A 15,000-nucleotide genomic window follows, 5' to 3' on the forward strand; every position below is an offset into this window, starting at 1 on the left:
CTCATTGGTCAAGGAATGAAGGCACGTATAACACCCAGCCCAGCAGACTGTCGACCAATCGCGTTCACGTTGTCATGCTGTGTAATGTGGTTGCTAAGGTAATCGTCACGCAATCCCTTGTAAAAGTCAGGGTATGAGTCTAGAAACCTGCTTATTTTCCTCGAATGTACGTAATGTCAGTATTTCTAAGCTATACGATATTACAGAGAACAAGTTCATTATCTCACATCTTGAAAAATATGTGTAATATTGTGTTTCTTGTTCTGGTAGGCTAATTCATATTTGTATTTTTGACAATTTTTTATTTAACCTTTATATAACTAGGCAAGTCAGTTAAGAACAAATTCTTATTTACAATGACATCCTACCCTGGCCAAACCCGGATGATGCTGGGCCAATTGTGCGCTGCCCTATGGGACTCCCAATCACGGCCGGTTGTGATACAGCCTGGAATTCATGCTAATGTTTTATTTTTTTCTAGCACCCAATTGACTCCCATTCAAGCCTTGAAGGAGTTGCACTCCTTTTCCCAGAATCGCTCCGAATGCACCGCATGGCCCATTGACAACGTACGGGCAACATACACGAGTTTCCCATCTCCTAATATCTTAAAGTATTCCTGGTAATAACTAGTTATAGTGATGCACAAGCTAGGTCTATTTGAAACAGATTCAGAAGCTTGAAAACTCCATTTGATTTTTGCTCAAAGTAATACAATTATTTTTTTTTATCAAACTGAACATAATTCATGATGGTTTTATTTTATTTTAATTCGTTTTGGAGTCAAAGATAATAGTTTCAGTATAGTTTTAGTTTTTCAAACAGATGTGTACATTTTTTTATTCCCCTTTTCGTTTCAGTTTTCATTTACTATAATAACCTTGACGCGCACACACACTCTCAAACACACATACAAACAGATTAACATTTACACGTGTGCACACATACACACACACACACACACACACACACACACACGTGGTCCCCGCTGTTACATACATACATACCCTCACCTGCTCAATCTCTTATTGTCTGCCTCAAACCAACCAATACTCCTCACAAGCAGCCTACTAATACTCATAGGGCTCCACTCCACTCCAGAACAATATACATGTAGTACCATAAGCTAGAACCTCTTTATCCTGGCACCGCTCACAGACCCTCAACCTCTCAACACCAAATACCTAGAACTAATAACCACTACAGAGCCCGACCCTTGACCTTTGACCCTTCCACAGGTCGCTCCAGTAACAGGAAGCTGCGTAATATAACAGTATAACATTTGACTCTTAACACCATTCCCGCCATTCGTCCTCTTGACGCATGCAATACTCACAAAAAATGGTGTGTTATCATTCAAGTTGTGCCTACAGTATTTCTTCTAGTGCTGTCTCGAGAGGCTTGCCGAAAACCATCGATCGTCCTGTTGGAGAATTGATGTGAAGTATTATAGGACTCAGGGGGCTCTAAACTTGGCAGGAAACTCTCAGCCCATTTCCCTTTCATGTGTAGAAATACTGAACAGTCAGTCAGTTCAACTCCAACTTGACTGAGTGAGGTTAGCGTATAGCCCCTATGCCAGTGGATGTTCTTACAGACCAGGGTGCATATTTTGTTTTTTTTATTGGGATGGGAGGTTCCGGTGCTGGTTCAGGATAGGTCTCACTCACAGCAATCAAATGGGTAGTTTCAGTAACCCTATGAATGGTCACAACCTTTCATAGGCAACTCATACAGTATTATAAAGCTTCTTGACTACCCTCAACTACAGTCCTCCTCTCCCCTTGCTCTCTCTGTCCTACCTTCCTATGGCTTCTATCCCTCTTCCTCTTCATCTTCCTCTTCCTCTTCCTCTTCCTCTTCCTCTTCCTCTTCATCTTCCTCTTCATCTTCCCCTCGATCAACCCTTTCTTCCTTGTTTGTTTTTTCGACTTTCTACTTCTTTCTACGAATTCTGTGATATTCTTTGCATATTTAAACTTGGCTCATTCGTGTTCTCTTGTGTTTTTATTCTTGTTAACTTACTACGACTATGATTATTATTGTTGTTGTCGACGTTGCTGTTGTCTTTGCTGTTACTATTGAAAAAAGAGCTTTTACCAAATGAGAAATTGAGAAAACGATAAAATCTTATGATTTGGTGCACTTCTTATGCTGCATCTGACATCTTATAGTCAGAACAGAAAGCAAACAGAGGTTGACCTTTGAACTTCGTAAATAGATATAATACAACAACAAAAATTACATTCTAGATTTGGGGCTTGCAAATAATCTTTATAATAGATTACATATGTAACCCTAAATGCGTTAAGACAAAATGAAACTGTGTACTATCTTAACAGTTAAAGTACATGAATTCATTATTCTCTGGAAACTCAGAGGCTGTTAGTTGAATCGAGTCAATTTTATATACTGTATCCACAAATACGCCTTAAACATAACATAGCTGAAATAACTGTAAAGAAAGTTATGTCTGAATTAAGTGTGTTAAACCTGAATAGATCAGGAGATGTAAACTCTATATATGCTAGTTGAAATAGTCTACTTTTAGTTAGTTCCCTGGACTTATTTCAAATAATTAAAGTAGAAACATTTAATTTATTTAGCTAACACCCTGGATACTCCACAGTGATGTTCCAAGTTGAAGAGTCTAAACAACATTTCACTGATTACGTTTCGTAGGAAGTGTTTTGCAACCCCGTAACTATAATGTATACTGTCAAATCAAGCACTTCTTTTCTCATTTAATTTTTTTGTTATTTTTTTCAGATTTTGTTTTGTTTTTCATTTCTTGATATCTTGTGTTACTGTGTCCGTTGTTATGATGCCGATCGATGAAACAATGAGTGGCAGTGATGCCACAATAATAATGCATCTCTTTGTCTTTTATTTGGGGTTTTGTTTGTAATAAAAATAAACACATTTAAAAAAAATTGTGAATGGATGCTTGAATAGCAACAGTAAGGAAAACACACACACACACACACTGATTCAGTGATCATGGGTAAAAATCTACTATAGGATACTATACCATGCTACTGTAACAGTGTAGGTTCCGTCCCTCTCTTCGCCCCAACCTGGGTTCGAACCAGGGACCCTTGCACACATCAACAACTGACACCCACGAAGCATCGTTACCCATCGCGCCACAAAAGCCACGGCCCTTGCAACGCAAGGGGAACAACCACCTCAGGTCAGAGCGAGTGACGTCACCGATTGAAACGCTATTAGCGCGCACCACCGCTAACTAACTAGCCATTTCACATCGGTTACACTACAGGATACTACAATAGGATAGGGAGCATAGGGACGCTACAGGATATAACGTGACGCAGATAAGTTGTGACGGAGTCCTCTCTAGCTCCCACATGAGGTCATCCCAGTCTGTATGCACTGTGTTGCACTGAGTCCAGACCTTGAGAAGCTACAGATCTATGAATCACAGGTGGTGACGACCGAGTACACAGTAGTGTGTGAGTCATGATTAAAGAACTAGAATAGAGCAGGATTCCACGCATTCTATTCAGCTATACAGTGATGTCATCGAGGGAAGCCGGAGAAGAATGGGGTTAGAAGATGACAAGAAGTTGATTTATTGGTTTTGTGTCATACTGTATCATAGTACATATGTTGGATTTTAATTTGATCACCCTGTTGCAGTAGATCTTTCCTGCAATTCAGGACATCTAAAACTTGTAGTGTATTTGAGGTTTAAAAAAGGCTTCTGAAGTTTGTAATTTCCACTTTGAAATTTGTATCAAACCCTACAAAAATGTATTTTAATTATAATCCACATAATAGTTACATTTCCTGTTGCTTCAGGATTTTTTTTCCTGCTGTAGCAAAATGGCTCAAATTAAGATCCTGTCTCTGTACAGTACTAATCCCTGGTCTGAGTCAAAAGCGAACACAAGGAGATATTTAAACGGAAAAAGACTTAAAAAGGTTAACATTTTTATAGGAAGTGAGTTTAGAACAACAACCAGCGTTGCAGACATAATTTCGCAAACATGTATATACACAATATCCCCTCACTGGTTCTTCAACCTTTCCCTACATGTTAGACTTCTCAGCGAAAGGCCTCTTTGTGCAAAATAAGGCTTTTTAAAGTGGCAATAAACTTTGACATTTCAAATAAAAGGAATTGGGGAGGGAAGTGCCCGGCATGTTTTTCATCAAAAGCTTTCAGCTATTTGGTTCAAGATTGGAATCAGGAAGTGAGAGTTGAGGAGCTGTGTGTGTGTGTGTGTGTGTGTGTGTGTGTGTGTGTGTGTGTGTGTGTGTGTGTGTGTGTGTGTGTGTATCTGTGAGGGGAGGTGCAAAAGGGGTAAACACAAAAGGGAAGCGGAGAAGGATTAGGAAATCAAACAAGAACTATGTATACATTACAATACCACATTTTACACTTTTGATCTAATGATGAGAATTGACGTTTAGAGCTGGAAACCAGAATAACTTGACTTTTGCTGTGTGTGTGTGTGTGTGTGCATGCGTGCGTGCACGTGTGGAAATTGCTGAGCAGAAACCAATGTGGTCCCCCACATACTACTTATAACCAGAGTAGGAGTGGTAAAACATTAAACCAAACCACCTGCTAGAAATACTTTGTTTGTACTGTCTGTATTCATAACATACTGCTGCAAATGGCACGTAAGAGCGCTTTGGAATGAGTACAAGCATTGTGAATACAATATACAAAGTCATTTCTATTTCCACCATGAAATATCTCCACACGTTGACCCTTATTTTCACATACAGGTCAGGGTTCAATCCAATGCGTGTCATAGCGCAGTGCACTATCATGGACTTTCAACGGTTTTTTAAGGCTTGAGCCGAGGTGCGCATCGCTTACCATGAATGCGAACTTGGTGTACTTCAGGGAAAATTCCTTTAAAAAGGTTCGTTGTCAGCTGTTTAGTTGAATGTGAACAGAACAATATTTGCATCTGAAAATTATATATGATAGGCCTATAATGTTAACAGATTGAGATGCATACTTTTGGTAAGATGATATACTGAGTGTACAAAACTGATACACTGAGTGTACAAAACATTAAGAACACCTGTTCCTTCTATGACATAAAAAAGCTATGATCCCTACCCTTATTGATGTCACTTGTTAAATCCACTTCAACCAGTGTAGATAAAGGGGTGAGGTGTAGGAGACAGGTTAAAGAAGGATTTTTAAGCTTTGAGACAATTGAGACATGGATTGTGTATGTGCGCCATTCAGATGATGAACGGGCAAGACAAAAACTGTAAGTGCCTTTGAACGTTGTATGGTAGTAGGTGGCCAAGAACTGAAACGCTGCTATGTTTTTCACGCTCAACACTTTCCTATGTGTATCAAGAACAGTCCACCACCCAAACGTCATCCAGCCAACTTGACACAACTGTGGGAAGCATTGGAGTCAACATGGGCCAATATCCGTGTGGAACACTTTCGACACATTGTATAGTTCATAGCCCGACGAACTGAGGCTGTTCTGAAGGGGGGGCTGCTTATATTATCTCCAAGCTACTGAAATAACATAAGCTAGGATTACAATGGCAAAGAGACAAGAGTTGTAGAGCTCATTATCCAAAATCCTTCTAATTCAGTAGTCCACCAGCTTAGCTCCTCAGAGAGGCGCACCTGCTGTCTTCAGGCCAAGTCACGGTGAAAGAAGAGTCAGGTGGATGTGTTGTGCTCCAAAAGAGCTCCATCAACTGATCCAGAGAATATTCCATTAGTTTTAAATCTTTAAAGAAGCAGGGGTAGAAACTCTTGGAGAGTCTAGAAGTGCATAATATAGTTTCACTTTAAAGTCTTCCTTATAGTTTCTGTCTTTGAAAAGGTATCATACAGAGTGTCTGTAGGTAACATGATTCATAGTTATTCCAACGATTCAGATTGTTGGTCCAGATTTCACAATAAAAACAAATCCGGAAATATCACATTGGTGTGTCTCTTTGATACAGGTCGGAGTAAGACAAAACACTTCCTTTAAAACAGGTTTCTCCTCCTTCCTTTTAAAATGTCCATCCTCTCCGGCAGCTCAGTTGACCTTAAAGAGACCGAAGTAATGCTTTCCCGTGATGTGGAGGTTGAAAGCGGGGCCTGTGATGGCTTGTAGCTCCACCCCCTTCTCCAGCCGCAGCAGGCCGGACACCTGGCAGGGTTTGAGGAAGTGGAACTGGTGTGATCCGGCTGCAGGCGTAGTCCCGTAGCCCTCCATGCACTGTAACCTCTGAAGCCGCTGGCTCCCCCTCACCACCGCCACGTCCAGCTTCACCAGCTGAGACTGGTTCTCATTGAACAACACCTGTGAGAGAGAGATGGAGAAAATGAAGGAAGAAGAAGCAGAGAGCCGACCAACAGGGGTCAATCAGCATTTGATTAAGCCTGTGTAGTTTGACAGGTGTAGTTCCGTCCAGGTAGACACAGGACTACAACTCCCAGAGACTCACCTGACAGTACAGGAAGTAGACTCCCGTTCTCTCCACTGTGAAGATGCCTCTGTCTGCGTTGTACTTCACCGCCTTGCTCATATTCAAGTGCTCGGAGTCCGTCCATCCTTTTATCAAGCCGTCCTCTCCCACTGAAACACACACACACACACACACATTTAAAGCACTGAGTTGGAGGAACCGGTGCACGCATAAATATAACAACATATTATTTTCTATTTCTTTATACTGTAGGTTTGTGTGTGTAGGGTTGATTTTTTTTTACAGTTTGTAACACTCATCGGGGACAGAGATCTTACGAAACCAATTCCAGAAATCCAGAAGACTTTTCCATCATAAATGTCTTCATGCACGTTTATAAAGCTTACCTTTCTGAACAGACTCTTTGGTTACTAGTGGAAAGAGAGAGAGGGAAAAGGGGAATTAGGATTTTAGAACTGTTAACCAATCCAAACCTCTTCAACAGATGCTACATTATAACACTGTGAAGATCTGCCAAGTCACTTACTCTCAAACTGAGAAGCCACTTTCTTTCCATGTCCATTCTTCCCTTTCCCAGTTCCCCCTTGCAAAGGGAAGAAGGAAGAACGAATGAGTTAATATGACAGACGATAAAAATTCAGAGGGGTTTTTGTTTTCCTTCATTTGTCACAGCTGTGGTGTGTGTCGTAGAAACCATAATGTATTCATTTGTGGTTGTTTATCCACCACCTGAATACTCAAACGGCTCTAACAGATGGAGAAGGATTTCCTTTCTCCTCTACTCCGGCTCTGCTCTACTCTGCTAGGATATCAGTCTTTTTTTACTTCCTGTTTTTTAGCCTACTTTTGTCTCTGTCTCTTCTCGCTACTTTCTGTGCCAGCTGGGTCCAGTCAACTGAAACATAGTAAATTAAGAGAGAATAGGAGAGAAAGGGAGGATAGGGATAAATAGAGGGAGAGAGAGAAAGCAAAAGAGAATGTGAGAGACAGAAGACAGTTAGGGAGAGAGAGATAGAGAGAGAGGGGGGAAAGATAGAGCAAAAGAGAGAGGGAGAGAGGCCTTTGGCTGTTCTATGACCCAAATGAGCTGTGAAGGCCCTGTCAGGAAAAACAGGCAAGAGCAACAGCCATGGCCACCGTTCAAATAAATACAATAAATAAAATCCATCTCAAAAACTGGGGGAGAGAGGGAGAGAGGGGGGTGAGACAGGCCTCGTTGTTCACCAGAGGTTTGTTTTAGTTCCAGTATCAGGCATGCAGGGAGTGATTCCAGGCCTTGATACTAGCTACACACACACACAGTATATATTCACTGCAGGATTAGTTCACTGTAGGATATGTTGTGGGGAAAAAAGAGTGGCAAACATTGAACACTGGGGGGGCCGCCTTGCATAGGAAAATTGTGCCCCTGCTGAAATTACTAGCAGGTGGGTGACCCCATAGCATTAGGATTTTCTGTGGGTGAGCCTCAAGCGATACCGTTTTTTGATTACGCAGTTCACATTTCACTGTAATGTGGGGAACAGAGGCCATTCATCATTTGGACTGTTATTTGCAGCTCTTTCCAGTCGCTAGCTGCAGCGAACTGAAAAGACGAGCGACCCAGGGATGTTTATGCTTTGGGGACCTTTAACAGAATGTAACTGGCAGAACGGGTGTTGTATGTGGAATGAGGGCTGTAGTAGGTATCTCAGATAGGGGGGAGTGAGGCCTAAGAGGGTTTTATAAATAAGCATCAGCCAGTGGGTCTTGCGACGGGTAAACAGAGATGACCAGTTTACAGAGGAGTATAGAGTGCAGTGATGTGTCCTATAAGGAGCATTGGTGGCAAATCTGATGCCCGAATGGTAAAGAACATCTAGCCGCTTGAGTGCACCCTTACCTGCCGATCTATAAATTACGTCTCCGTAATCTAGCATGGGTAGAATGGTAATCTGAATCAGGGTTAGTTTGGTAGCTGGGGTGAAAGAGGAGCGATTTCGATAAAGGAAACCAAGTCTAGATTTAACTTTAGCCTACAGCTTTGATATGTGCTGAGAGAAGGACAGTGTACCGTCTAGCCATACTCCCATGTACTTGTATGAGGTGACTACCTCAAGCTCTAAACCCTCAGAGGTAGTAATCACACCGGTGGGGAGGGGCATTCTTCTTACCAAACCACATGACCTTTGATTTTGAGGTGTTCAGAACAAGGTTAAGGCAGAGAAAGCTTGTTGGACACTAAGAAAGCTTTGTTATAGAATGTTTAACACAAAATCCAGGGAGGGGCCAGCTGAGTATAAGACTGTATCATCTGCATATAAATGGATGAGTGAGATTCCTACTGCCTGAGCTATGTTGTTCATGTAAATTGAGAAGAGTGTGGGGCCTAGGATCGAGCCTTGGGGTAGTCCCTTGGTGACAAGCAGTAGCTGAGACAGCAGATGTTCTGACTTTATACACTGCACTCTTTGAGGGAGGTAGTTAGCAAACCAGGCCAAAGACCCCTTAGAGACACCAATACTCCTTCGCCAGCCCACAAGAATGGAATGGTCTACTGTATCAAAAGCATTGGCCAAGTCAATTAAAATAGCAGCATAACATGTGCTCAGAATCAAGGGCAAAGGTGACATCATTTAGGACCTTTAAGGTTGCAGTGACACATCCATAATCTGAGCGTTAACCAGATTGCATACCAAAGAGAATACTATATACATCAAAAAAGCCAGTCAGTTGATTATTGACAAGTTTTCCCAACACTTTGATGAACAGGGCAAAATAGAAATTGGTCCTAGAACATTTAGGATCAGCTTGATCTCCCCCTTTAAATAAAGGATGCACTGTGGCTGCCTTCCAAGCAATGGAAACCTTCCCAGAGAGGAGAGACGGGTTAAAAAGTTCAGAGATAGATTTGGCAATGATAGGGGCAGCAACCTTAAAGAAGAAAGGGTCTAAACCATCTGACCCAGATGTTTTTTTTGGCGTCAAGTTTAAGGAGCTCCTCGGACTCAGTGACCGCCTGTAGCGGGGCAGGGGAAAAAAGAGGGAGGAGCATCTGGGCTAGTTGCATTAGAAGGGCTGGGAGATGAGGAAATGTTGGACGGGCAAGGAGGCATGGCTGAGTCAAATAGGAATCCTGACTTAATGAAGTGGTGATTAAAGAGCTCAGCCATGTGCTCCAACCACATCCTCAACATTAAGGGGCATGGGCAGCTGTGAGGAAGAGGGTTTATTCTCCAGGTCTTTAACCGTTATCCAGAACTTCTTGGGGTTAGACCCACAGAGAGAGAACTGCTCCTTAAAGTAACTAACTTTGGCCTTCCGGATAGCCTGAGTGCACTTATTTCTCATTTGCCTGATCGAGAGCCAGTCAGCCTGAGTATGCGTGTGGCGAGCCTTTCGCCAAATGGAATTCTTGAGGTGGAGTAACTCTGCCAGATCACAGTCGAACCAGGAGCTGAACCTGGTTTTATTTCTCATTTTCTTTATGGGGGTGTGTTTGTAACAATACCACTGAAAATATTTAAAAAATAAGGTCCAAGCATCTTCAACAGAGGGGATCAAGCTGATTCTATACCAATTTACAGAGACCAGGTAATTAAGGAAGGCTTGCTCATTAGTTTTTTAGCAAGCGTCTATGACAAATCAAGACAGGTCGTTTCACTGAGTGGCCATTACGAACACAGGCTGTAAAACAGTGATCACTAAGGTATTTACAGAAAACACCAGACTGATACCTGTCAGAATTATTTGTGATGATAACATCAAGGAGAGTAGCCTTTTCTGGGTGTTTGGAGTCATACCTTGTGGGATTGGTAAAAATCTGAGAAAGATATAGGGAATCCCATTGCTTTAGGACTTGGTCAGGTTGTTTAAGCATTTCCCAGTTTAGGTCACCTAGCAGGACAAATTCAGACTTAGTATAAGGGGCCAGGAGAGAGCTTAGGGCAGGTAGGGTACAGGCCGGTGCTGATGGTGAACGATAACACCCAGCAACAGTCAACAAAGAGCTATTTGAAAGTTTAATGCTTAAAACCAGCAAATCAAATTGTTTGGGGACAGACTTGGTGGAGGCCACCGAGCACTGAAGGTGTTCCTTGGTAAATATTGCCAGTCCACCACCTTTGGAAGATCTGTCTTGCCAAAAAACGTTATATCCAGAAAGGTTAACATCAGTGTTCAAAACACTCTTTCTTAACCACGTCTCAGTAATGACCAACACATCTGGATTGGAGCTGTGAACACACACTTTCAATTGATACATTTGAGGTAATAAGCTTTTGGTGTTAACGTGCAGAAAACGTGCAGAAAAGAAGGCTTTTATGAGAGCAGAAATCAGTGAAGGAGATATCAGAGCACTAGTCAGAATTGGGGCTAGCAACAGTAGATGGGCCAGGGTGTACACGCACATTTCCAGATATCATCAACAGTAATACAATCAGGGCACGGCAGAGAACAGGGACAGCTCTGCAGTGTTGATTTATGACATTTGAATGTGCATTAGATGGCAACAAGATCATATTGTATAGCAATTTCATCAGGTAACATGAATACAAAGCCAGCCAGAGCTGGTTAGAATAGGATGGGAGGCCAAGAGCCCGTGTAACCAATACAGAGTCAGAGTCCCGAGTATGGGAACAAACATTGTCTGTCCCACGGTTGAGTAAACAAGCAAGTTCATAGTCAACAAAGCACGCAGGAGTCATGAGGCAAATAGCATAAAGCACAAGGAAAAAAATTATGACTTGGGGAACGCCATTGTAAGTTCAGAGTCACTCGCCCCAACAGTGCGTGTGTGCTGGAGGCGAGCGAAAGCTCGGGAGAGAGGGGTGAGTGTGGCGGGGTTACCCGTACCAGACAGGGGGAGACAGGCCAGGGCAGACAGAGAACAGATCGCCAGGTGGAATCCAAGCAGCAGCGCAGCAGAGAATGGGAGTAGGTATCACACCCACTTGGGAGAAGCTTTTTTTTTCAGGAAGCAGACTCCTTGTAGAAAATCTCAGCTAGCTAGTTGCTGTAGCTAGCAAGTCTCTGTCCACATTTTTTTTTCACGTGGAAAAGGAGGATGTTAGCTAGCTATATCTCTTCAGTTTCAGCGAATGGTCCTTTCCGACGTCCAAACAAAGTTGTCCTGTGGCTGTTGTATTTTGGAGATTGTGTCTCCAAAATATATCTTCTGATGTGATCAAAGCAACAATATTGTTTCTTATTGAGGTTATTTACAATTGAAGTGTCCTGGCTGCATATCAGTTCTATTCAGTATTATTTCGCAAATATGAAACCATCAGTCAGAAAAGGTGAGGATTTTTACTCTTCTCACTAACAGCAAATGATTACATATTTCTATTATATTTCGCTGACAAGCTTTTTTTGTTTTGAATAAGAGTGTCATCATATATTCCTGCACAAGGCTACTACTAGGCTACTTTTGTCTTCTTGCAAAATGGACAAAGGTCTCTCGACGCAACACTTTTCAGACTAATACCGAAAACAACATTGACCAATAAATGTTCACGTGGGCGTGGTCTGGCACATATATGCATATAAATCAGTCAAGGATATTTGTATTGTAACAAAATGTGGGACACGTTACAAACACTGTCAAGACTCAACATATGCGAGAACATTCATATCGAACACACGGTGGTGCTATAAGGTGCACATGTTGATATCTCTTGATCCGGTTGACTCAGAGTGATAGAATTTGGCACACATGCCCAGGGATATGAGTCTAGCTAACCCACGTGATATTTACGAAACCACCGGCCCGATTTTGCCATAGAGATCGCCCCTTTGCTAAATTGACTGGCCCAAGGGGGGTGCTATAGTAATCAACTGTATGTACGTTAGTCACACGAGATATCTCAGACACCACTGGCCTGATATTGACAAAACTTGGGTGAATGACGCGTCTTGCCATAGAGATCCATCACTTACATGTTTACTGATGCCTTTTTTTCATGTATATCTTGCTTCTGAATTGAACATGCATCAACTCTTGAGTCTTGAGCAGTCTCCTCCTAGTGATTTTCAACCCAAGTTTACTATTGTCCATCCTCAGAATTATTTCCCGATGCACAGAGATGACGTGTGCACTGCCTAATCTCAAATCAAATGTTACCAAATCACATTTTATTAGTCACATGCTTTGTAAACAACAGGTGTAGTCTAACAGAGAACTACTTACTTTCGGGCCCTTCCCAACAATGCAGAGAGATATTTTTTGTTGTTGAAATAATAGAAAAGTAAAACACGTAATAATAAAAAGTAATAATAGATACACAATGAGTAACGATAAATTGGCTATATAAACGAGGTATCAGTACCGAGTCGATGTGCAGGGGTACCAGGTAATTGAGGTAGATACTGTGAGGGAAAAAAGTATTTGATCCCCTGCTGATTTTGTATGTTTGCCCACTGACAAAGAAATTATCAGTCTATAATTTTAATGGTAGGTTTATTTGAACAGTGAGAGACAGAATAACAACCAAAATAATCCAGAAAAACACATGTCAAAAATGTTATAAATTGATTTGCATTTTAATGAGGGAAATAAGTATTTGACCCTTCTGCAAAACATGACTTAGTACTTGGTGGCAAAACCCTTGTTGGCAGTCAGAGGTCAGACGTTTCTTGTAGTTGGCCACCAGGTTTGCACACATCTCAGGAGGGATTTTGTCCCACTCCTCTTTGCAGATATTCTCCAAGTCATTTAAGGTTTCAAGGCTGACGTTTGGCAACTCGAACCTTCAGCTCCCTCCACAGATTTTCTATGGGATTAAGGTCTGGAGACTGGCTAGACCACTCCAGGACCTTAATGTGCTTCTTCTTGGCCACTCCTTTGTTGCCTTGGCCGTGTGTTTTGGGTCATTGTCATGCTGGAATACCCATCCACGACCCATTTTCAATGCCCTGGCTGAGGGAAGTAGGTCCTCACCCAAGATTTGACGGTACATGGCCCACGTCCATCGTCCCTTTGATGCGGTGAAGTTGTCCTGTCCCCTTAGCAGAAAAACACCCCCAAAACATAATGTTTCCACCTCCATGTTTGACGGTGGGGATTGTATTCTTATGGTCATAGGCAGCATTCCTCCTCCTCCAAACACGGCGAGTTGAGTTGATGCCAAAGAGCTCCATTTTGGTCTCATCTGACCACAACACTTTCCCCCATTTGTCCTCTAAATCATTCAGATGTTCATTGGCAAACTTCAAACGGGCATGTATATGTATTCTTGAGCAGGGGGACCTTGCGGGCACTGCAGGATTTCAGTCCTTCACGGCGTAGTGTGTTACCAATTGTTTTCTTGGTGACTATGGTCCCACCTGCCTTGAGATCATTGACAAGATCCTTCTGTGTAGTTCTGGGCTGATTCCTCACCGTTCTCATGATCATTGCAACTCCACGAGGTGAGATCTTGCATGGAGCCCCAGGCCGAGGGAGATTGACAGTTCTTTTGTGTTTCTTCCATTTGCGAATAATCAAACCAACTGTTGTCACCTTCTCACCAAGCTGCTTGGCGATGGTCTTGTAGCCCATTCCAGCCTTGTCTATAATCTTGTCCCTGACATCCTTGCAGAGCTCTTTGGTCTTGGCCATGGTGGAGAGTTTGGAATCTGATTGATTGATTGCTTCTGTGGACAGGTGTCTTTTATACAGGTAACAAACTGAGATTAGGAGCACTCCCTTTAAGAGTGTGCTCCTAATCTCAGCTCGTTACCAGTATAAAAGAAACCTGGGAGCCAGAAATCTTTCTGATTGAGAGGGGGTCAAATACTTATTTCCCTCATTAAAATGCAAATCAATTTATAACATTTTTGGCATGCGTTTTTCTGGATTTTTTTGTTGTTATTCTGTCTCTCACTGTTCAAATAAACCTACCATTAAAATTATAGACTGATCATTTCTTTGTCAGTGGGCAAACATACAAAATCAGCAGGGGATCAAATATTTTCTTCCCTCACTGTATGTACAGGAATAAAGTGACAGATAATAAACAGTAGCAGCAGTGTATATGATGAGTCAAAAAGGTTAGTCCAGAAAGGGTCAATGCAGATAGTCTTGGTAGCTATTTAACTAACTATTTAGCAGTCTTATGACTTGGGGGTAGAACTTGTTCAGGGTCCTGTTGGTTCTAGACTTGGTGCATCGGTACCACTTGCCTTGCGGTAGCAGAGAGAAGTCTATGACTTGGGTGGCTGGAGTCTTATAATATTTAGGGCCTTCCTCTGACACCACCTGGTATAGAGGTCCTGGATGGCAAGGAGCTCGGCCCCAGTGATGCACTGGACCATACGCACTACCCTCTGTAGCGCCTTGTGGTTGGATGCCAAGCAGTTGCCATACCAAGCTGTGATGCAGCCAGTCAAGATGCTCTCAATGGTGCAACTGTAGAACTTTTTTAGGATCTGAGGGCCCATGCCAAATCTTTTCAGCCTCCTGAGGGGGAAGAGGTGTTGTTGTGCCCTCTTCACGACTGTGTTGTGTGTTTGGACTATGATAGATCCTTAGTGATGTGGACACCGAGGAAATTGAAGCTCTGGACCCGCTCAAATACAGTAAATGGGGGCGTGCTCAGACCTCTGTTTCTT

General features: G+C 42.3%; 1 protein-coding gene across 1 annotated transcript in view; it reads right to left on the reverse strand.

Moving 5' to 3' along the window:
* Positions 1-5,828: 5,828 nt before the first annotated feature.
* The window catches only part of LOC115198297 (tumor necrosis factor ligand superfamily member 12), a 13,132-nt gene continuing 3,960 nt past the window's right edge, over positions 5,829-15,000 (reverse strand). Inside the window, exons 3-6 of the mRNA XM_029760170.1 lie at positions 6,959-7,015; positions 6,819-6,842; positions 6,451-6,581; positions 5,829-6,305 (exon numbers count right to left, since the gene is read on the reverse strand). Coding sequence (XP_029616030.1) covers positions 6,039-6,305; positions 6,451-6,581; positions 6,819-6,842; positions 6,959-7,015 — 479 coding nt within the window. The 3' untranslated portion in view covers positions 5,829-6,038. The remainder of the gene's footprint in view (positions 6,306-6,450; positions 6,582-6,818; positions 6,843-6,958; positions 7,016-15,000) is intronic.

Source organism: Salmo trutta, chromosome 8 (assembly GCF_901001165.1).
Source record: "Salmo trutta chromosome 8, fSalTru1.1, whole genome shotgun sequence".
NCBI lineage: Eukaryota > Metazoa > Chordata > Actinopteri > Salmoniformes > Salmonidae > Salmo > Salmo trutta.